Source organism: Penicillium vulpinum, assembly GCF_028829585.1.
Source record: "Penicillium vulpinum strain IBT 29486 chromosome Unknown utg000002l_segment0_segment0, whole genome shotgun sequence".
Classification (NCBI taxonomy): Eukaryota; Fungi; Ascomycota; class Eurotiomycetes; order Eurotiales; family Aspergillaceae; genus Penicillium; species Penicillium vulpinum.
Window position 1 is genome coordinate 755149 of NW_026643242.1, and position 23269 is coordinate 778417.

Here is a 23269-nt window from a genome sequence, read left to right on the forward strand (position 1 = left end):
CTTTGGGCCTAGGGGGGGGGGGCCCATTTGTGGGCTTTGCGGAAGTCTACCTGTTACTACATGTATATCCTGAGGTTTTTCCTATAATAAACTATTATTGTAACTAACCTGCCTGTCTTTCTCTTCCCTGGCTAATTTCGTTGCCTGTCATAGAAGTCTTTTTGTATGACTTTTACAAAATACACAATTTTGCTAGTTCAACATATGAAGTTCATGAAAAGAGAGTGGCATTATATTCATTATTATAGTATCGGTATGTGCTCAAAGAAACAAAATACTACATACATATGCATACTACGGAAGAACTTTGTGTGCTAAATAGTAAAAGCAATGTGGTAAAGTGCGGGTTGGTGATTTGCCAAACTATGGCGCTCAAGAGCCAATACACATGTATAGAATACCCTCACTCCGCTATCAAATGAGAACCAAACTATCATCAACATACACAGCAACAGCTCCTGATCTTGCATCAATGAAAACAGTACCCTCCGCAGGTCCTCGATATTGACTCTAGCTCACGCTGTAAGATCTGAATCCAGGACTGATGCCCTCCCTGCTGAGTATGCTGCGTATTTCTGTCAAGTGATCCTCCAGTGCCATTGTACCTCTGTAGGTGCCACCGACCACAATTGACGTCACATCGCTAGGAAATTCGGCAAGATGTTGATGATAGAGCAAGATGAATTGCCCCATCAAGCGACGCAAATTCGCAATCCCCAGTCTGGGATCTGGGTTGGGGGGAATATGGGTCATAATTGCTCCAGCAGGACTGAAAAGCCCAACAGCTGTGCAACCATTGAGATTTTGTGTTCCGATTGAGCGTATTTGAGCATTGAAGGAGATAAAACGGACATCGTCCATAGGCACCTCCAATACCTGGCGAGCATTTAGAGCCCGATGGAAGCGCGATGTCATAATGTATTGTCCGGCAAAATGATTTAGCTTTTTGATTTCATGTAATGTGAGTGTGTTATGATGATGATAATGATGATTCCATTAACCTGATGTAGCTCGCTATTACATAGATGCTGCTATGCGGGGATGGGTGTGTTATGATATATCTACAAAATACCTTTCATCGAGATCTTCGGTTACAGGTTTTATGGACTCACAAGGACATCAGAGTCCCATTTTTGTCTCGGGGCTTGCTTTCATCCATTGTGCATGGATGGGTTACCAAGGTAAACAGTGATGAGACAATCGCTGTATCGGCGTCTATGCATACTCTTTTTTGGGAATTTTCTATAGTCCCCATAGGACTAGCATCTCTAGAAATATATGCAAAAAAAAGAATAGTTCCAATATTCTAAACTGAAACATCCCGCCATCTCTCAAGACAGCTGGGGTGTTGCTACTCCGAGGTATGCAACCTGTAGAGCATATCGATGTATACATCCTAGTGTCCGAGATTGCCTCTACCTATTACCACCTCTTTACCAACAACCACTTCACTTCCTGGCTATGATATCATGATAAACTAGCTTTATTAAATTTCGTGTGGGTATATTTAAATAACTGTTCGGTTTGTTTCGTCTTCGAGAAACGGTTGATATATATCTGAGATCCACATAGCCAATTCCAATTTAGAAAATCAAACTCCGCGGCACCTCAGTATATGTATAAATTAATTAAATCATTACATCGCATATTGCGGGGATAGATCTTGTCCTTATATATCAATGTCTCCTATAGGTTATGCACCTATACGCTCAGAAACACTAGGTACTAGCGTAGGTTGAATAGCATTAGCACGTTTCTTTATCGGTATCATTGATTGTATATCTCAAACTAGTAACGCAGTAGCGTCTTGGAGATGGGGGAGTATCAATTCAGAAGTATTCGCATGAATGAGCTACTATGGGTGTAACTACTTCGAGGAAAACCCACACTCAAGTATCTCAATGTCCTAAAGTAGCATAGATCGTCACCCTCGAATCTAGCGGCGCAAGGACGACAGAGGCAGAAGAAGGTCAATTTCTCTCCAAGAATTCTCATTCCTGATGGGCAGCCTGCCCTTTTGAATTAATATTGTGCGGTGTCTAAGACGTTGTCCGCAGCCGAGCGTGCACGAAGCACCTCTTCCACTCCTTGGAGCGGTGATCCCCTCAGCCCTCATCAGCGAATCATCAATTTCTCATGGCTTGTCTTTTTGCACTGGAGAATTTCTACAAAGGGCATTCAATCCATTAGCACCAAGCTAGTCTAATATAGCAGAAGTATTATTTCCTACTCCACTTATTTGAAATGGCCTGACAGCTTAGAACAAGTCGATGATGTCCCTCACTATCATCTACAGAGTCCATCAAGTTTTTAAGAATCTAGTACACATCGTGTGTTTCGTCGCCAGAAAACAGAGTTCACACACGATACATCGATTTCATGAACTAATGTGGTCTCAAAGGTGAAATTTTCGCAGATTCTATCCCGACACCCATGGATGGATGGATACTGATACTCAGCAGGGGTGACTTGACTGGATTACGTATATTATCAGATGATCTCCAGGGCTGTACGCTGTGATCCCTAATGAATATTGCTACAATGACAAGCCCACTTTCTCTTTGTCCTTACGATATTTTGGCCTACCGTATTTCCCAGGCAAGCTGCGCAGGCCGAAACACATAGTAAATGCAATAATTTACAACTTGATATCTTAACAATGATGGCCTATTGGGGCTTTGACTTTTAACTTAATACTTTTCATATTATATCTAGCCCCTTGAGGGAGTTTTAGGAAACTGAATAAATTAGTGACTAAGATATAGTTATAACTATCTAGACTTTAGTGATGTAATTCTCGATACCGTGATAATGCACGCTTTCGATTTACTCGAAATTGATATATAATATTAAAAGTGCTTATCGAAAGCTATCGGCTCACAATAAAATAAAATAAAACCGTGGTTGTTAACAAATCAAGTTGTAATTTATTGCATTTACTATGTGTTCCGGACTGCGCAGCTTGCCCGTGGTGCGCAGCTCGCCCTGGATACGTTAACTACTAGTTAACTAGTTAGTTAACGTATTCGGTAAGCGAGCGGCGGACGCAAGCGAGTGGCGGACCCCACGCAAAACGCGTCCATGAATTAGCACTTAGTTAGTTCAACCACCCACTATGCCACCAATTCGCTCTCAATCCTCTACAAATTTAATAGAGCAAGAGGGCAGGCTTTTATTAGCTATCCAGGCCTTTAAAAATCAAGAAATCTCTTCAATTTGTGAAGTGGCGCGCCGTTTTAGTGTGCCCGAAACTACCCTCCGCCGCCGCCTTAAGGGGGTACAGAGCCGCGTGATTTGTCGCGCAAATTCCTCTAAATTGACGGAAATTGAAGAGGAGTCTCTTCAAAAATGGATTCTCTCTATGGATTCTCGTGGAGCAGCCCCCCGGCCCTCTATGGTACGAGAAATGGCGGATCTTCTTCTTCAAAAGCGTGGAACTACCCCGGTTCTTTCGGTTGGCGAAAAATGGGTATATAACTTTGTGAAACGACATCCTCTTCTCTCCTCCCGATTCTCGAAACGGTACAATTACGAACGTGCAAAATGCGAAGACCCTAAAATCATTAGGGAGTGGTTTGATTTAGTTCAAAAGACGATTCTTCAATTTGGAATCGATCCCGATGATATTTACAACTTCGATGAGACTGGTTTTGCAATGGGATTGACTGCAACTGCAAAGGTTATTACGAGGAGTGAATACTATGGTCGGCGTTCACTTTTACAACCTGGAAATCGAGAGTGGGTGACTGCTATTGAGTGTATAAATGCTTCGGGCTGGGCCCTTCCTCCGTGTATGATTTTTAAAGGCAAAGTCTTTATTGAATCATGGTTCGACGGCCTTCCGGGGGATTGGCGCTTCGAAGTTAGTCCTAATGGCTGGACCTCTGATGAAATTAGCTTTCGTTGGCTTGAAAAGCTCTTTATTCCGACTACTTCTTTACGTACGAAGGGGAGCTATCGGCTTTTGATACTCGACGGTCACGGAAGTCATTTAACGCCTAAATTTGACGCAATTTGCGAGCAAAATAAGGTGATACCAATCTGTATGCCAGCGCATTCATCTCATCTTTTACAACCTCTGGACATTGGTTGTTTTGCGGCATTAAAACGTATATATGGTCGGATGGTTGAAATCAAGATGCGGAACGGGATCAATCATATTGACAAACTTGACTTCCTCGAAGCATACCCCCTTACACGAATTGAAGCTTTTAAATCGGAGACTATTAAGAATAGCTTCGGAGCAGCTGGTTTAATACCATTTGCACCCGACCGAGTGATTTCAAAGCTTAATATTCGACTTCGAACCCCAACCCCCCCAGCTAGCCGGGGTAGTGAATCAAGCCGGAATTTTACTCCAAAAACCCCCTTTACGGAGAAAGAACTACGTCGTCAGGCTTCATCAATTAAAGCCTTACTTCGTACAAGGTCTCGAAGCCCGCCTAGCCCGTCAGATCGTGCATTAAACCAGCTTGTGAAAGGCTTCCGTCTTACAATGCAAGGTGCTATCTTACTCGCCAAAGAAAATAAGGAATTACGCGCCGCCAACGAGAAGCAGAAGCAAAAGCGTACTAGATCCCGGAGGCAAATACAGGCAGAAGCAGGCCTTTCAGTACAGGAAGCTTCTCAATTGATTACTGAGCCGGTGGAAGCAATTAAAGCACCTCCCTCCCCTCTACGAAGAAGCCCTTCGCCGGCTTTACAACCACGTACGCGGGCCCCACCAAAGTGCAGTGGTTGTGGAGAAATAGGACATAAGATTAATAGATGCCTAGCTAGCTAGATGATTTCACTGTATTTAATTTAATGGAGTTTTGGTTGACATATTTATATTTGAAATTAATGCATTGGTTGGGGTCCGCCACTCGCTTGCGTCCGCCGCTCGCTTACCGAAGTTAGTTAACGTGGTCAAATGCTCTTATGTAATAGCGGCCTAAGCGGAGCACAGGATCACAATGCCTGTGTACCAGCCTTATTATTGTACCTAGTAGGTGGTATCTATCGATGCCAAGTCTCTTACCCCTCCTCAACCGCTAGCAAGCGACTATCACTTTCATCCTTGTCCACGAGAATACTACTTATCATATTAACGTACGTCTGTTGCTAATGCCTGGCCATTCTATATCTGACGGCCTTGTAGACACTGCCTCGATCCCCGCCGATACGGCCCTTCGAATGGAATCCCACAAACTTTCACCGGCGGCCGAGAACATTCGCCATGAAATCACGCAAATGATATCCGAAACTGCTGCCATTCAATACACTGGGACTCGTGCTATATTTTTAGGTGAAGATGAGCAGGGAGTAAAGGCCTACGGCGGGAGGATTCTCGCGAGAAAAATATCCCTACTGACGGAGGAAATGAATATAGACAGTGTATGTCCAAATGAATTGTTTGCAGAGCTTGTTCCTAACTATTGTCAGAGCTGGAAGTGGCGCGTAGCATATTGGTCGAATCGTACGAAGCTCTTGAACATTTTGAAGCAGGGATACCTGATACCGTTGTCAAAGGATATTCAGCTTGACCCAGGTGGTATATTGCAAGCAGGATATTACATTCAAGTTATAAATGAGCCATGGCTAAGCTCAGGAGCAGCCGCCATTTTAATTGTTCCTCCCTCATAAATAAGAAACTCGTTTCAGAACCAACTCGAATATCGATACCAGGCTCCTAAGATACCAACGCGCTTCTATGGAATTCAGTCCGAATAGCAGACGGGGTTTCTGGCCTTGCAGTTGGTCTCCTATAAACCTTACTGGGAAGATGAAGCCATGAATATCATCAACCTGAGTAGATTGGCTATTCGCTAGGGACATTGAGTCTGGTGAAAGTTAATTGGATAGTGCTTGAATCGCCTTGTCCGGTTGAGTGGGTAGTATTGCATGTGTATCCAAAAGGTTTCCCTGGGAGTTGCCCGATGACTTTTCTGTAGCCCCCTCTGGCAGATAGATTGGCGGTGCTCTCGCGTACTTGTCCGGAAAGCTGCCTGGGGGGCCTTGGAAGTCACTTAAATGACTTTCAGGGGCACTATACTCCCATTCCCAAGAAATTGAATTGGCCAGGTTGCTGCATGCATGTTGAGCACACTGTCTTCAGTGCCCTGTGGTTCACTCAAATAATTCCATGGGGCCCTATAATCCCATTCCAAAGAAATCGGCCAGGTTGCTGCATGCATGTTCAGGACGCTGCCTGGTGGTATATCACTGTGATTATCCAGGCAGTGTTCCTGTGTATCACAAGACATGAATAGAGCATTCGTTGAGTTTGGTATATTTGCACCCACATCCAAGATCCCCAGTGGCGCGTTTGTCGGCAATGTCCCTCCCGCTGGCACATCATCATGGAAGATTAGTGGCATTGAAAAATCCATGCTATCATTATTAGGGGAAGATTGATGCATGTGAGAGGTCCGTAGTTCATGCTGTGTAGAATTTATACCTTGTGGCGCCCTAGGTGTGCTTGTTTGATTTGCTGCGCCTGGAAGATATCGAGAGCCAACTGGCTGAGACACTGATTCATCATTTGAAGTCCGCCATGATGACATCTCCCACATAGAAATAATGTGAGTCTGTTGCTCTCTCCATCCTGAAAGAAAATATGAGTTGTGTTGAAGACGGACTGATTTAGGTCGAATCAATACATACCCAAAGCAATTTGAGCGATCCGAATCTCTATAGGACTCCATATACTATCCATAATTGAATGCGAAAGTCTTTGAAGCCTTTCTTTTTGTACCAGATTATATTTATCGTATTTTTGGAAATGTGTGATATCGTCTGTGGATGGGTTGATATTCACAGCGCGAATGCTGGTGAGAGATCAGCGCCATTTAATTTCGGATATAGCTTGGACTCACGATGTGTGATTGACAGAGTTTAAACAAAATAGAAATCCGAGGCGAGAGAACTCATCTCGGCTGCACCATCCAACGCGTTCGCATAAGTTATATATTCGGCGACCCTGTGTTGCAAGAGCAGCAATCTTGGACCGAAGCTCTTTCGGGTCGCATTTGTTATCGGCATTAATGATTTCCATCAAGATGTCCACCTTATCTGCATCGATGCGTTTACCTAAACGTCGCTTGAGCCGAAAGCACACCACTGCGAGGAAACGCTCTTGTATCAAGCCGGGGCAAGTAGGCTTGCTCTTCACAAAGTTACAGAACCCGTCCAAGGGTGACGCAATAAAGTCAGCCGAAGTCTGGAAAAACAATAGTGGGCTCTTCTCCCAAGCATTCAAATCATCCTCCCAAGTATCCAAGCAATTCTCGGTACCCACATCATTATCCCTATTATTCACCTTGTTCCCCGGTCGCTTTGGGGGTTTCGCTACTCTCTTTGTTTTCTGATTACCATTTTCTAACTCTTTGTTTCTCTTTTTTCTTTTTGATTCAATCTGTTGTTTGGCCCCGTGTGGAAGTTGAGCCCATGCCTGTTGTAGTATGCTCACATCCTGCAAGGTCTGAGTAACTTTCGATATATGATCAAAACAAATCACTAACCTCTGGCAAAAGAGATGAGATATCAATACTATCGTGTCCAATTTCATAGGCCTTATCACAGGCTTTAGACAGGACTTGAATCACCATGCTACTCTGCGTGACGCCCATTACACTGATGGTAGATGAACGGGCACGTCACAGTTTGATGGACTGGCTAGGGAGCAACTGTCTCGGTTGGAAGGGATCATCAGCTTAGACCTAAGAGAGAACACGGAGAGCATAAAAGGATCATATACGGGGGGTTGTCCCTGAGGGCAAACATATAGTGCTCAACGGACGTATGTGATTGGCCTCCACCGTGCTGTATGATGCATCCATGGATATTCATATGCAGCGATACTCACCCAGTGACCTATAGTGTAAGGAGTCCCTCGTGCTCTGTACAGGTGTCCTACGCTTACGACGGTCTGTGCCTCACAGATCAAATCTTGGGCACGGCCCTTCATTTACTTCATCGCTGTTATTCCACACCATCAAAGGCATAGATGGCCCAATATCCTGCTGAGCATGAGATTCTGGGCCGTCGCGTTTTCTTTCGTCTACAAAGTACGGAGTATGTATGTAGAGGCTTTTGACATACGGCGGCACATATAACGTACAGGGTACTTTTGTCCGCGGGGGACTCATATTGGGCTGATTTGCCAATAATCATCCCTGGGCAATAAATACGCAAACTGTACGGAGTACCTAGAGCATACTCACAATTCACCAGACCACCAAACTACATTACTAGGCGTGCCAACGTTCTCCCCTGGCAGAGTCGTCTCTCAAAATACCATCTCTCTTCTGATGTCCTGAGCGTCCTTTATATGGACGATAAGTCTCCTACTGCGCAAATTGTGTTAATGATACGCTGATCAAAGCAATTTCCAGTTTATCATGGGCCTTTTCTTATATATTGATAATTGACATTCATCAAGAAGATGCTCAGGTAATCTGTTCCCATATATTTTCACATCCTTCGGTGAAATACGGCGGGAAATAGACAATCCGCTTGAAACAAAAGGGATTTTGGCCCTGAGGGCTGGAAGCATATGGAGAATACTGGGCCTTTTATACATTCACGTTCTCCGTGTACTATGTATTTTCATCGTCCAAGTTTATTCAGTTAAGTACGGTCCACGTTGCTTATTTGTGCTGTTAGCTATAACCTTGAGCTATCCTAAGAGACTTATGGCCTACTAACTTCGCAAAACAGGGTTGACATGTGTATTCTAAGATCGGCGTACTTGCCCCTTCGCGGGAGATTAAATTTAACCAAAATTCACAGCATCAGAAACAAAGGTTGGACGCTGCCAAGTATAGAGTTCCTGTAAGTGCTAGGCGTCCTGCTCGGTACTTCGAATTGACGAGTAATTCATCAGAGCTAATGATACTCATATCAACATAGTATTTACTGTGTACATCATGGGGCTTCGTCAAGATCAACACAACCGCCCACTCATCATGACATTTCCCAAACAGGATCAAAAATACTAAAAACAACCTCTTGCACCGGCAACCTGTAATCCACAATCTCTTTCCCATTAACCAAATCATTCTCTCTAGCCCTCTTATCCGCATCTTCTGCATCCCTCGCAATTCCCGCCTTAACATGCCTAACCACCAACCTCTGCCTCGCAATATCAAAATCAACATCAACAAACCAAAGCTCATCCATCAATTTAGCGGCTTCATTCCACGGTGCCCGATCCAAACTAAGATAATTTCCTTCAAAAAACACCACCCGACAACTCGGTGCGATGGCAATATCCCCATCAACAGGATCCTTGATAGCATGGTCAAAGCTTGGCGCGTAAAGATTGCCCGTGCGAGCCGTAAGCGGCTCTCGCAGAGCGCGCACAAGCTCGAGGAATTTATCGCCGTCGAAAGTAAACGCTGCGCCTCGTCGGGCCGCCGCGTGCGCCGGATCCGGCATGGCGGCCAACTGTGCACGTGTCAGGTGGTAGCCGTCCATTGGGAGGGCAATTGCTATTGGTGTTGGTGATGCTGGGTTCTCCGAGGCGTAGATCTTGTTAATACGCGCTGCCATCATAGTTGCTAGGCCTGTCTTGCCAGAGCCTGGGATTCCGCTGATGGCGATCATTAGGCGCGCGTCGTCTGCTGTTGAGCAGAATTTTGCTGGGGTGGGTTGTTAGCGTTTTGGACGTGGCTATAGCGTTGATGATGGCGCTTTTCAAGTTTATATGTTCTTCTTACTTACCCCAGGTCTTGTTGACCAGTCGGTCTACCTGTTGATCCATGGTTGGGAGACTAGTGAGGTCACGTTGGGGATCAATTTGTGTACAACAGATGGAAATATCGGAAAGAATTGGCTGGGTGTATCTTTCTGTATTGTTGCAATGTGCTGTGATACAATTGAATGTTGCAGATGGTACAAGGCAATCTTAGGATGTAACTATGTCTTGCCTCTTTGAGTTGTTGCTATATGCTAACTTCTTAACGTATTGGCGGGGCTCTTTGAGTGGGGACTGCTGTACTCCGAAGGAATACGTCACAGAACTTGGCAGGTACAACCAGATTGATCTACAAATTTTAAATGCTTGTTTTGTGTTGACTTCCAAAAAGGTCTTGATGTCCTTTCAATATTAATGGACAATAAAGTAAACCGGACAAAATATGGATACAAAAATATAAGAATACAAGCCCCATAGGACCTGTCAACGCCGTAGAATCAGGTTAGACACGAACTTACTATATAAAATGCGCCAGAAAACGCCATTGCCAGTATCGCCAATATCGCCATAAAATCTCATCCCATTCAACTGTCGCGGTTGGTTCCAGAAGCGCCCTCGGTGTCGGTGGAGTCCATGCTCGTGCTCGCATTGAGACCACGGTCGAGAGTGCGTGCAAGGCCAGCCGCGGCCCACCAGTCAACGGGAATATCCTCACGGCGGGCAAGACGATCCAGGATAACCTGCATATGGTGAAGATCATCATTTTGGTGGTGACGGTCGGAGTGGGAGAGACGACCTTGGTTTTGCCCGTCAGAGAGAGCGAGAATGCTTGCAGGAATGATTGTAGGGGTACGAATGGGAGGATGGTTGCTCATAGTCGAATTCTGACTGGCATAACGCATAACTGCTCGTTCCATATATTCCTGGTCATCATCGTCGGAGGAAGAGAAGTCACAAGGGTTGAGGAGATGTTCATCGGGGTCAAGTCTAAAAAGACCACGCGCAACTTGTGCTACTATCGGTTGCCTCAAGTTAACAGAGCTCCGAGGACGGGGATTGCGCGAAATATCTGGAGTAGCGGCTGAAGTCGAGTTGAAAGAAGTATCAGTCGACGGAAGAGTCGCATCGGGTGTAATTGTTGAGAGTAAAGTCTCCCACGCATCGGTTTCCCGCTCTCCGTCCGGGCTGGGACTGCGCTGGCGATCCCCAAGCCCGTCTATGATGGGGTCTCGGGTTGGTCGAGTTTGTGTATTGCGAGACTGGTGTTCAGGTATATCTAGTGAAGATGGGGTATTTGAGGGTAGATCCGTGTTGTATCTGTCACGCATAGGAGGGAGACGGACGGCGCTGTCTGAAGAGTTTGAAGAAGTGCTGGTGTGGTATGCGAGGGCGGGAGCGAAGTTAGGAGTCAATGAAGGGCTAGCATGGGTATTTCGGTACTGATCGCTCATGCGACCGAGGATGTCGGTAAAGGGTTGATCACGATTAGTCCTGTATCGCCGGTTGACTGCCTCTCTCTGTCGGTCTGTCTCTGTCTCTGTCTGTGTCTGTCGGGGTGCACTCGCGGCACGCGACTGAGCCCAGCTGAGGGCCTCACGTTCGGCCTGTTCCAGAGCTACCGCATTTTCAATAGCCCCGCTCGGCGGTATGAAAGAGAAGCGCGGCACGCGTCTGGTGTCCGCGGCATTTACTCGGAGCTCTAGGCGTCTAGTGTCTGCGGCATTACGTCGGAGCTCATCAATGAGCTGTGACTGATACGAAGACAACACATCGGCCCGGCGCACGCGGGAGCTGAGCCGCGACGGGCCTCGGCGAATCGACGAGCGTGCGGCAGCAGATGGGTCCTTTTCCAAAGCAGTCTTAGGTGCTTCCGATTTAGAAGGCTCACGCCACATACTGTGTATCGAAATCATAATCAACATTGTACCGTGAAGCAGTGGCGCATGCGATAGCTTCGCATTCCAACGGGATGGTATGACTTACGGGATACCCATTTTACTTTTCGTGTAGAAAGCAAGGAGGGAAAAAAACAAAAGGGTTGGAAAAGGACTATAAGTAACAAAAAAAAGGCGATTATAGAACTAGTAAAACGCGACTTGCGATAACGGTGGGGATGGTTGATGGAGACGGGGAGATTGGGTTTTTTTGACAATGGAATGCCTGAGGCTGGAGGTGGCTAGAGTGGCTAGGTCACATGGCATCATATCCAGGGATCTTGCAATTGCATGATCGTGCAATCTGTCCTATATATGGATGGTCTTGGTAAAAGTTCTTGACGGGATTACTGGCGAATTTTTCAACCAACTTCATACAAACCTCTGGATTCTAGTAGATGACAAACACCAGTATGCCTAAGGCATAAACGCGCAGAAAATCACGTGGCAATGTTCCTCCGATCACGGTAAGCTCTGACCTTGAGAGGTGGACTACACTACTGTAGCCCACGCTGATTCTGGCTTTGCTTTTCTTATTGATAATGAAGATTTGGATTTTCGAAACTGCCTGTCATTACCCGATCATTTGGTTGATATTGATAATTAAGCTCGAAATTACCATCGCGCTACACTCGGAGGAATGATCGAGTTAGGATTGAGCCGGGTCGCGAGTCTGCTTCAACAGACTCCACTCTCATGGAAAGCCATTCACATTGCTGGAACCAACGGTAAAGGATCTATCAGTGCCTACCTTTCCCATTTGCTGTCCACCGGCGGAGTGCGTTGCGGCCGCTTCACTTCCCCGCATTTAATTGATCGGTGGGACTGTATCACAATTGGAGAAAAAGTGGTCCAGGAATCCCTTTTCCGACAGATCGAAGACCAAGTCAAACTACGCGATCAAACCCTAGGCATCGGTGCCTCCGAATTCGAGTTGTTGACCGCAACAGCGTTCGAGATATTCAACCATGAACGGGTTGAAGTTGGTGTGGTTGAGGTGGGCATGGGAGGACGTCTAGATGCAACAAATATCCTGAATAATGTTCTTGTCTCGGTCATTACAAAGATAGGGATGGACCACCAGGCTTTCCTTGGATCAACACTTGGGGAGATTGCTCGTGAGAAGGCGGGCATCCTCAAACCTGGAGTCCCTTGTGTGGTAGACAATACAAACAGTCAGGAAGTGGTTGAAACTGTGAGGGCTCGTATTCAAGAACTGGGTATTGATTCCTTGTTTGTATCTCCCGCAACGGTTTCTGCACAAGTTCCGGCACTCGAACCTTACTTCCAGAAGCTTGATCTAGAGCCTCACCAACAAGAAAACATGTGCTGTGCTGTGTCCGCTCTTCGCCTTGCTCTTTCTCAGCTACGACCTGAGATGGATGCATTCTCATTACTTCCATATCTGGCCGATGTAATATGGCCGGGCCGTTTGCAAAACATTGTCCTCCAACCTTTGATTGATCGTGCAGAGCCTATCCTCCTTGACGGTGCTCACAACGCACAATCTGCCGAAGTTCTCGGCAAGTATGTGGACCGAAAAATACGTATTCAAGGCCAACCAGTGACTTGGGTTGTTGCCGCGTCAAGTGGAAAGGATCTAGCGGGGGTGTTTGGTTCCATTATTCGGCCCGGAGACCGAGTTGCCACTGCCGAGTTTGGTCCCGTGGACGGAATGCCTTGGGTCCAACCAACTAATGCCAACGAGCTCGCCTCGTCCATTGAAGCTATCCAAAACATCGGACAGGTCCAGAGCTTTGAAGGAGCTTTACTCCCTGCCCTTCAGTGTGCCAGTGAGGAGGCCCAAGGGGGACCTCTTGTCATTGCTGGTAGCTTGTACCTTGTTTCCGATGTGTTGCGCCTTCTCCGCGCCCAAAAATGATACCCTGTATAGATCGATTGGATTTCCCTAATCTATATCGGTAAATAATAGAATACCTAATGGCAACAACGAGCCTTTTATTTCTTTTTCCACTTCTCGTTTCCTATAGTATAATATAGCTATGTATCAAATCATCGTATTCTTTTTTAGCTGAATAATAAAAATTCCATCAAACTAGGCACTATAGGGCTGATCGGCGATTGTCCAGCACAGCCCTGCATAATGCGGCGGGTGGAGCACAAAAGTTCAAAACAACCACGATTTCTTTGCGAACAACCACCCTTCACGCCCTATTGTCGCCTTGATTAGATCGATATTCTTCAGAACCCTGCATGGTAACTATATCCATCTGAAGATATTGCATGCGCCTCGACTTGTTGTGGAAACAGCTCTCTAGGGCGTGAGAGCTGAAGTGCTGTAATGTCCACTTGGTGAGACCCTCCCCACAACGTCACGCGAATGGTATGATGCTTGTTTGTGTCATGGGAGACTCAGATTAATTGACGATTGTGATTGCCAGAACCTGTGGATATGATCTCTGAGACTGTTGCTATCAGCTCTTCCAAGTTGCCTCCTTCCCCGGCTTTCACCCCACCCCTCCTCTACCTCAAACCACATCCTGAGACCGACAACCAGCTCGAACACATACTGGGACATATTCGATCCTAGCCCACAGCATCATGGTCGCTCGGTCTGGCGAAGGGAGCGAAGGGCAGCCTCGCCCTCTCACCCCCTCCTCGAGAACCCCCGGAACCCCGATAAAGCCGCGGTTGGCACGAGTCGGAACGAGTCCAACGAAACGAGACGAGAAACCGAAGGAAGACAAAGTTTTGAAGTCGTCGGCGAAAGATGTTGCAGAACTCAAGGACTATGTATGGATACGGGTGCCCTGTTTCCCCGCAAAACATGTATTGGGCAGATACTGACCTTTGGTGTTGACGTTAGCAATTGGGAGACTGCCTGGGTAAAGGAGCTTTCGGTTCCGTTTATCGCGCGTTAAATTGGAATACGGGGGAAACTGTCGCCGTCAAGCAGATCAAGTTGACGGATCTTCCCAAGAGTGAATTGCGCGTTATCATGGTATGGGTCCCGATCCTTCTCGGCGTTCGTCTCACCCGCTAACACGCGATGCAACAGCTTGAGATTGACCTTCTCAAAAATCTTGATGTGAGACACCCAGCCAAACTACATCTACGCCGTACTGATATAGATCCTTGCAGCATCCCAATATTGTCAAATACCACGGATTTGTGAAATCCGTTGAAACTTTGAACATCATTCTCGAGTATGTTTCTCTCGGCTCAAGTGCAATGGAACAGGGAATTAATGGTCTATAGATATTGCGAAAATGGCTCGCTGCATTCCATTGCAAAGAACTTTGGTCGTTTCCCTGAGAACCTTGTGGGACTTTATATGTCCCAGGTTCTTCACGGTCTACTCTACTTGCACGAACAGGGTGTTATTCACCGAGATATTAAGGGTGCAAACATTTTGACCACAAAGGAAGGACTCGTCAAGCTTGCAGACTTTGGCGTGGCAAGTCGGACCACGGGCTTGAGTGAATCAAGCGTTGTTGGTACGCCATACTGGATGGCTCCCGAAGTAATCGAGCTTTCAGGCGCCACAACAGCTTCCGATATTTGGAGTTTAGGATGCACTGTCATTGAGCTACTCGAGGGGAAACCCCCTTATCATAACATGCAGCCCATGCCAGCACTGTTCCGTATTGTAAATGATGACCACCCACCATTTTCGCAGGGTGCCTCACCGGTATGTCTTTCTCGATTTTTCAGGCCTATGTATGCAATACTGACTTTATCTAGGCCGTGAAAGACTTCCTCATGCAATGTTTCCAAAAAGACCCCAACCTTCGAGTTTCAGCAAGAAAGTTGCTTAAACATCCATGGATTGTCAATGCGCGCCGAACAGAATCTGTCATCCCCAAGAAGTCTACAGAATATGAAGAAGCCGTCAAGAGTGTTCAAGAATGGAACGAGGCTTTGCGGTCACCAGAAACGGGGACTTCAAAGAAAAAGCAGAGGCCAGACCACCGCAGTACTTCAGGCCTATCATCTACCCGAAATAACCCATTGGTCGATACCCTGCCATCACCAACCTCTATCAAACCCACAGATCGCTTCCGCTCACCTGTGCTAGCAGGAGATGATAATTGGGACGATGACTTTGCTACTGCAATTTCTCCTAGCGCACTCAAGTTGCCGCATCTACGCCCACATGATAACTTTGGGGGCATGCTCTCTTCCGAGAGACTTAAAGCTTTTGCGTCACTCGATGGGACTATACTCAGATCCGATGACAATTCTGATCCCTTTGAGGATACCTCAGGCTTCTCAGATGATGAGACTTTGCAGACTATTCGACCATATCCTATCAAACCTTCTGTGGCAGAGCCCTCCAAACCTCAAAGCCCTGCACTCTCCCAGCCTGGATTCAATGCCCCAGTTTCTGCAATGCAAAACGTCCCAATCCTCACCCAAAATCCTATGCCAAGACGAACTCGTCCAGCTCCTCGTCCGACCAACCTCTTTAAAGAGAACTCTGTCGATGATTATTCTGATCTCATTATGGCCAATGAAGATTCACTAGATCGAAAGTTGGGCGGTTATCAGGTAGAATCCCCGGCAAGACTTTAAGTTCCATCCAGATTCTAACACTTTCCAGGACTTTGAGAATGACCCATCATCACCCATTCATGAAAACATAGGATACAACCAATTGGATGCCGACTTTGGTAATCCGCATCCTCAGCTGCGCAAACAGCTTTCTGTAAAGCGCGACCGCTCTACCATTGAGATCCAGAGGTTTGCCGAGAATGAAAATGATGAGGACTTCTCTGATATACTTGGGGCCGACCAAGCTGCTCTAGATCAGTCAGAGAGTGATGATGGCTCAGATCAAAGTACTTTGATGCTAAACTCAAAGCTGTCAAACTCATGGCTGGGAGATCAAGAAGATGAAGATGACCCCTTCGCGCAATTGGAAGAAGGCTTCGATGAGGTTGATCTGGAAGAAAATATCGCACGTGATAAATACGCACGTCTTCGCAACCAAGTTGAGAATCTTGTGGACTCTCTCAAAACATCCCAAGACGAAGAAGTTCTTGCAGAGATTTCTGAACAGTTGTTCACGATTTTCTGTGATCTTCCAGAGACTAAAAACATCATCATCAGTGCTCACGGCATGCTGCCAATTCTCGAGATTCTTGACACTACTCGCCGGCGTGATATTGTCTTTTGTCTGTTGAGGGTTGTCAATGCAATCATCTACGATGACTATGAGGTCCAGGAAAATCTTTGCTTTGTCGGCGGAATCCCTATCATCAATGAATTCGCATCCAAGAAGTACCCACGCGAAATTCGACTCGAAGCTGCGGCTTTCGTGCAACAGATGTACCAGACTTCCACCCTGACTCTCCAGATGTTTGTCAGTGCTGGAGGTTTGAATGTTCTAGTCGAGTTCCTAGAGGACGATTATGAAGATGAACGCGAACTTGTCTTGATTGGCGTGAACGGAATCTGGAGTGTCTTTGAGTTGCAAGTAAGTATTTCGCGTTCATTGCGCTTTGCATCTCCTCGGATCTAACTGTTTTTTCTACAGGGCTCCACTCCCAAGAATGATTTCTGTAGAATCCTGTCGCGCAACTCCGTTCTTGATCCCTTATCTCTTGTCCTGAGCCGTGCTCTCGATGAAGATGGGGAGTTGACCGAAGTCATCGAGGGTCGTATTGCTAATATCTTCTTCATATTCTCGCAGGCCGAGAATCATGTCAAGGAGATGGTTTCTGAACGAACAGTCTTGCACAGTAAGAATTACTTCGGCCAATAAACCTTTACAATGTTCCATACTGACAATTGGTTCAAGGAGTCTTGAAAGAACTGAGGCGGATGAGCCCAGTCCATCAAATCACGATGTTGAAATTCATCAAAAATCTGTCAATGCTTTCAACTACTTTGGATTCGCTCCAGAATTCCAACGCCATTGATGTCTTGACCGATCTGCTTCGATCAAACTTGAAAAAAGCACACTTCCGCGAGCTCTCGAACCAAATCCTCAACACCATCTACAACATGTGCCGCCTGAACAAGTCTCGGCAAGAAGACGCTGCACTGAACGGCATTGTACCGCTTCTGCAAAAGATCGTACTCACAGAGCGGCCGCTGAAAGAGTTTGCCCTACCAATTCTCTGCGACATGGCACAATCTGGAAAGGTTGGCCGTCGGGAGTTGTGGCGCAACAAGGGTCTGGGATTTTACATCTCTTTGCTCTTAGATCCATATTGGCAAGTCACTGCCTTGGATGCTATTTTCACATGGTATGTTTCCCTTCTCGAAAGCGTAACTGATCCCAAAGCTGACAATGAACGATGATTAGGCTTCAAGAAGAAACTGCCAAGGTTGAAGAGCACCTCTTGGATGGAATATTTGAGAGTGATACATTTGAGGGTCCCATTACATTCACCGGTGCCATTGCGGAATGTTTGAAGCTTTCCAAAGCTAACGCATTCGAAAACACTCTTGAGCCTCTGCAAAAACTTCTTCGGCTCAGCCCTCATGTGGCTGCCACATTTGCCCGGCCTGATATCTTCCAGAGACTAAGGCAGAAGCTGCATCACAGCAAAGCGGCCGTCCGACTCAACCTTCTGCGCATAATAGCCAGTATTTGTGATGCAAACGAAGAGCAAGGTGGGCTACTCGCAACCTATGGTCTACTTGACTCTATTCGAAACATGGAGAACGACCCCGCAGTCCTTGTCAGAGACATGGCAGGTAAGCTGGTTCGATCCAGCGAGGCATACAGCATCAGCAAACGTAGACCAACAGCCCGACGACAAAGCACATGCACCCCCCTCCAATATTATTCTCGGCGTCCTCTACCCCATCCACACCCTCATCGAACCGCACCAGCCAGTCAAGAGGATACCTAGAGGGTCGGGAAACTCCCCGGCACCCGCGAAATTCTCTGAGTGTTTCTTCTCTTGCTATGAGACCTAGCAGCCGAGATGGCAGCAACCCCATTCTTGGGTCTACTGCCAATGGAAGCAGTGCGGCTGCTGCCAGGCCCAGGTCTGCACGACCCCTCTCTAGTAGAATGTCTCACGTTGACCTACTTCGTGAAGAAGACTCCAAGTCTCCAAGCTCGCTAAGCCGGCGACCTTCAATCATCCCTCGTCGCCGCCGCCCGACACTCGCAGACTCTGAGTGGAAATAATTTGACGTCCAAAAATGTCTACTGCAAATTATATGTTTGTGTTATTCTGCTTCTGTTTTCTCTAGCTCATCCTAGCCTGTCATACACAGGTAACGGCGTTATCAACTCTAAATGGACCTTGGAGTGATGGTGCATGGTTTTACTCCTTTGTAACACCCTCTTGTTATTATGTGAGCACTGGTTGCTGCACATAGAGTCTATGGTTTTGCTTTTTTGAATTAATACTTCCTTAATTTGCATAAGTTTTCTTGACATAAGCTCATAAGTAAACAGCCCAGTTGTACAACATGGTAGTATTAGGCATCTCAAAGGCAGTGGGCGAGCATATGTGTTGGGGTCTTAAGGCTAGCCCTTGATATACAGTCCCCAATGACTCCCCCTTTTATGATACGAATTTATACTTCTCCTATGTCTTTAAACCTACTAGTCAACCCCATCGATTCAACATCAAATTGACCAACACCAAATTGACTATGACGTCTGTTATGGATCTATAGATCTTAGCATCACGTGCAGCGCCGAAGCCGATTGGCGGCGAGAACCGTGAAAAATCTAAGCCGACAAAGGATCATACGATGAATTGAGCCCAGAATCGCCTACAAGCACTGTTATCCCTCTCCTATTTTCTCCCGATTTTTTTTCTGGCCGGTGGCCTTCGCTTCGGGATGAGCGCTGCGCTTCGCGTGCCATTGCGGGCATTCAAGATTAATCCCGCGGTGATCGGGAAAACGTCCAAACGCTCGACATCTGGATCTTCCTTTCTTCTGGCCTCGAACTCGCCGTTACGACAGTCGCCCTCTCCCGGTGCAATCAATGCTTCATCATGGGGTCGTTCAGTGTCTTCCCGGGGCCCGACCCTCGCCGCTTCACGCCGTTCTTTCTCTGTGAAGGCTTCACCTCTCTTGTCTGCGGAGACTGAGAGCCAGCATGAGTCCGGAAATAAGTCGAATTCGAGTACATCACAGCGGAGTGTCATCAAATGGTTTCTCATCGGAAGTGTCATCGGTTTGGGCACAGTGACCTTCTCTGATCAAGCGCAGCATGCGTTCCAGGCAGCCAAACGGAGTGGACGTGTTGCCGGCGCACTGGCTGTCTGTATCAATGAGTGAGTGAGCTGTACTGGCTCTATAAGCATTTTTCATGCTACGCCTTGACCAAATCGCTAACACATCCCCGAATCTTCACAGCTACCGCGTTACCCTAAAACAAGATACCTCCTCCCCCGAAGAATATAACGCACTGCTCCGCGCATGCCACAAGCGATGCGCCGAGCGTACACTCCGTGTTCTAGAGAAGAATGGATCGATTTTCATCAAATTGGGCCAGCACCTCAGCAGCATGGGCTACCTGCTTCCCATCGAATGGACCTCGACCTTCATCCCGCTCCAGGACAAATGCCCTATCTCGTCAATTGAGTCAATTAACGAGCTATTCCGCAAAGACACAGGCCAGGAAATTGATCAGTTATTCGCTACTTTTGAACCGACGCCCATCGGTGCTGCCTCCCTGGCCCAGGTACACATCGCTACATTGAAGGAAACCGGACAAATGGTCGCTGTCAAAGTCCAGCATCCCGCGCTGGACGAATGGGTGCCGTTAGACTTGGCTTTGACACGATTCACTTTCTCCACGCTCAAGCGCTTCTTCCCCGAATATGACCTGGAATGGTTGTCCAAGGAAATGGATTTGTCGCTGCCGCAAGAGCTGGACTTCCGCATGGAAGCCCAGAATGCTACTCATGCCAGCGAGTACTTCAAAGAACACTCTGATGCCCCACTGGTCATTCCGGAAGGTTCGTAATACCGCCAATTCTGTCTTTGTATAACTTGGAGCTAACTAGACCCAGTGATGTGGTCCCAAAAGCGTATTCTCGTCATGGAGTACATTGCAGGCCACCGCCCCGACGACCTTGAGTACCTCGACGCCAACAACATCGACCGCGACGAAGTCTCCGCCGCTCTCGCGCACGTCTTCAATGAGATGATCTTCGGCGACAACGCTCCACTCCACTGCGATCCTCACGGCGGCAACATTGCCATTCGCCCGAACCACACCCGCTCACATTCCAACTTCGACATCGTCCTCTATGACCACGGTCTCTACCGCAACATCGACCGTGATCTGCGTCGCAGCTACGCCAAGCTGTGGCTAGCCGTTATCGACGCGGACGTGCCGCGTATGCGCGAGTTCGCATACAAGGTGGCCGGTGTCACAGACGAGCAGTTCCCGCTCTTTGCTAGCGCTATTACCGGTAGAGACTACAGTGTTCTCACGAAGAAGAGCGTTGTTTCTTCGCGGACGGCCGAAGAGAAAGAAGAAATCTCCGGTGCGCTGGGTGAAGGCATGCTACAACAACTGGTTGTCCTGCTAGGCCAGGTTCCGCGGATTATTCTTCTCATCTTGAAGACCAATGATCTCAGTATGTATTTCTCGACGTTCAATTCTTTTGAGTATTGTCGACTAACTCCCTCCCAGCCCGCAGTCTAGACGAAAACCTTCACACACGCCAGGGCCCAATGCGCTCTTTCCTTATCCTCGCCCGGTATGCCACGCGCACTGTCTTCGAAGAGCAGTTGGAGCTCATTCAGGAGTCTGGCGGTATCTTCCGCAACTTCTTCCGTTTCTTGTACATCTACGCAAGCTACCTTCGTGTCGAGGTCAAATTGTCTGTTTATGAGACTTTGCTGTCCTTGAAGTCTCGCTTCGGCCTCCGGAGCGGCTAGACGGTATGCCTTTTCTTCATTTGTTCTATTCTCCCATTATATCCCTTGATTCTTTTTGGTTCATTGGCACGGATTGTCTTAAGTGGTCTATCCGTGCATCAGCGATGGCGTTCTATATTTTTTTCACATATGACCTCTTCATCTCTTGACTGGATCGTTAGAGGATGGATTGTTTTATGTTTTGGACTTCGTTCTGCTGTGTTCTCGCAGAAAACAAAGGTCTGCGGTCTTGTACAGTTAGATAGATTGTGGATAAATTATAAATCATAGACTGTTTCTGACATTACTTTCTCTACTTTTACAGACGGATAATTGTTCTGATTTCAGTGTTTCATTGGAAACTATCAAGGCGCTGCTTTTCAGATAATGGAGGTGGAAGTATCGATCAAGGATCCCAGATACCGAGGCGCCGTCGCAGAAAAAAAAGAAAAAACGTACCAGAACATCAAAAGAAAAAGGGAATATGTACATCAAACAAATGGTCAATTTGTTCCTTTTCATCTCGTCCATCGTCATTCCTTGGCACGCATTTTCAGCAGCGCCAGGTACAACGAATCTCAAATGCACCCCGCTCTTGTCGATTCTCTCCGACAAAACAAGCATCCTTGATCAAATGATTGTGTGTTAGGCAATCACGGAATTAAAAATCGCCGAGATCGTCAAATGAAATGAGTGGGGTTGCGTCATTCAGATGAAGAATCCATCCGACAGGCTCACGCGGTCACAGCAAAGAGAAATCAATTTAAATGGAAGCAGCAGGGCTGCCAGTCTCAACCTTGACATCAGGAATGACGCCACCAGTTCCAGACAGATTTGTGGCACGGGTGTTGGGGTTCTTGGTGTAGTAGTTGGCGATGGCAGACTTGATAGCGTCCTCAGCGAGCATGGAGCAGTGCACTAAAGGGTATATGTTAGCATGTGATCAGACCAAATCAATTACAGAAAGACATACGCTTAACGGGAGGCAGGCACAACTCCTTCGCCACATCGGTATTCTTAATCTTGCCAGCCTCGTCGAGGGTCATACCGCGAACGAGCTCGGTAAGATAACTGGAAGAAGCGATAGCACTACCACAGCCGAAAGTCTTGAAGACGACGTCGTCAATACGGCCGGAATCCTTGTTGACGCGAATCTGCAACTTCATGACATCGCCACAGGCGGGAGCACCGACGAGACCGGTGCCAACGTCCTGATCGGTCTTCTGCATGGAGCCGACATTGCGGGGGTTGTTGTAGTGATCAAGGACCTTTTCGTGGTATCCTCTACGCTGTTGAGCTGGGGCAATAGCAGCGCCGCGGATAGCGGGTTGAGCGGACTGCAGGCCGGTGAGGGGAGAAAGGGTGCTGCGAGTTGCGACGGAGCCGACGCGGGGAGCAATGGTGACCAGGCGCTTAAACATTTTGGATTATGTGGTGATGGGTATTTGATGGGTATTTGATTTCACAGGTAATAGGTGTTGAAGGCGAAAAAAAGATGGATCTGATAGGGAGAAAGTGATGAATTCATAAATAATCTGATCGGACCTTAGATAAGCACGCTAGTCCTAATGGAGTAGTTTCTTTGGCCGGATTCGCCGGTCGTCGGAGATGACAAAGATGACGTTCACTTTTTATCTCTTCTCCGATGATATTTAAATGGTAATGTGCCAAATGGGAAAAGTTGGGGAGCTCTATCTACCAGTGATAGTGCCTGTTGGTGATATCAGTTCTCAGGGGTGGCGACCTTGTCTGCACCACTCAAATTCTTCACGGTGGACTCGATCTCTTGTTTTCCGCCTCTTTGTGAGCCAATTGTTTGGCGATGATATCAAATAGTGGAGAG

General features: G+C 47.1%; 8 protein-coding genes across 8 annotated transcripts; 3 read left to right on the forward strand and 5 right to left on the reverse strand.

Moving 5' to 3' along the window:
* Positions 1-510: 510 nt before the first annotated feature.
* On the reverse strand, positions 511-915 carry N7479_003373 (uncharacterized protein; the record flags this gene model as incomplete). The annotated part of the gene is made up of 1 exon (XM_057251070.1): positions 511-915. One exon carries the CDS (start codon positions 913-915, stop codon positions 511-513), a length of 405 nt encoding a protein of 134 aa, XP_057110395.1.
* A 5938-nt stretch (positions 916-6853) lies between these two features.
* N7479_003374 (uncharacterized protein) lies at positions 6854-7610 on the reverse strand (the record flags this gene model as incomplete). The annotated part of the gene is made up of 2 exons (XM_057251071.1): positions 6854-7462; positions 7503-7610. The coding sequence occupies 2 exons, from the start codon at positions 7608-7610 to the stop codon at positions 6854-6856; spliced, it is 717 nt and encodes a 238-aa protein (XP_057110396.1).
* A 1336-nt stretch (positions 7611-8946) lies between these two features.
* N7479_003375 (kinase-related protein) lies at positions 8947-9745 on the reverse strand (the record flags this gene model as incomplete). The annotated part of the gene is made up of 2 exons (XM_057251072.1): positions 8947-9623; positions 9706-9745. 2 exons carry the CDS (start codon positions 9743-9745, stop codon positions 8947-8949), a joined length of 717 nt encoding a protein of 238 aa, XP_057110397.1.
* Positions 9746-10263: 518 nt separating this feature from the next.
* On the reverse strand, positions 10264-11574 carry N7479_003376 (uncharacterized protein; the record flags this gene model as incomplete). The annotated part of the gene is made up of 1 exon (XM_057251073.1): positions 10264-11574. One exon carries the CDS (start codon positions 11572-11574, stop codon positions 10264-10266), a length of 1311 nt encoding a protein of 436 aa, XP_057110398.1.
* A 679-nt stretch (positions 11575-12253) lies between these two features.
* Positions 12254-13495, forward strand: N7479_003377 (dihydrofolate synthase; the record flags this gene model as incomplete). Its single annotated transcript, XM_057251074.1, has 1 exon — positions 12254-13495. The coding sequence occupies one exon, from the start codon at positions 12254-12256 to the stop codon at positions 13493-13495; it is 1242 nt and encodes a 413-aa protein (XP_057110399.1).
* Positions 13496-14175: 680 nt separating this feature from the next.
* N7479_003378 (serine/threonine-protein kinase) lies at positions 14176-18724 on the forward strand (the record flags this gene model as incomplete). Its single annotated transcript, XM_057251075.1, has 11 exons — positions 14176-14367; positions 14441-14575; positions 14633-14662; positions 14716-14780; positions 14833-15265; positions 15319-16125; positions 16178-17053; positions 17114-17318; positions 17378-17828; positions 17888-18266; positions 18329-18724. The coding sequence occupies 11 exons, from the start codon at positions 14176-14178 to the stop codon at positions 18722-18724; spliced, it is 3969 nt and encodes a 1322-aa protein (XP_057110400.1).
* A 665-nt stretch (positions 18725-19389) lies between these two features.
* Positions 19390-21447, forward strand: N7479_003379 (ABC1 kinase family protein; the record flags this gene model as incomplete). Its single annotated transcript, XM_057251076.1, has 4 exons — positions 19390-19829; positions 19912-20516; positions 20571-21143; positions 21200-21447. 4 exons carry the CDS (start codon positions 19390-19392, stop codon positions 21445-21447), a joined length of 1866 nt encoding a protein of 621 aa, XP_057110401.1.
* A 742-nt stretch (positions 21448-22189) lies between these two features.
* N7479_003380 (iron-sulfur cluster assembly scaffold protein) lies at positions 22190-22847 on the reverse strand (the record flags this gene model as incomplete). Its single annotated transcript, XM_057251077.1, has 2 exons — positions 22190-22344; positions 22400-22847. 2 exons carry the CDS (start codon positions 22845-22847, stop codon positions 22190-22192), a joined length of 603 nt encoding a protein of 200 aa, XP_057110402.1.
* Between the last annotated feature and the right edge of the window lie 422 nt (positions 22848-23269).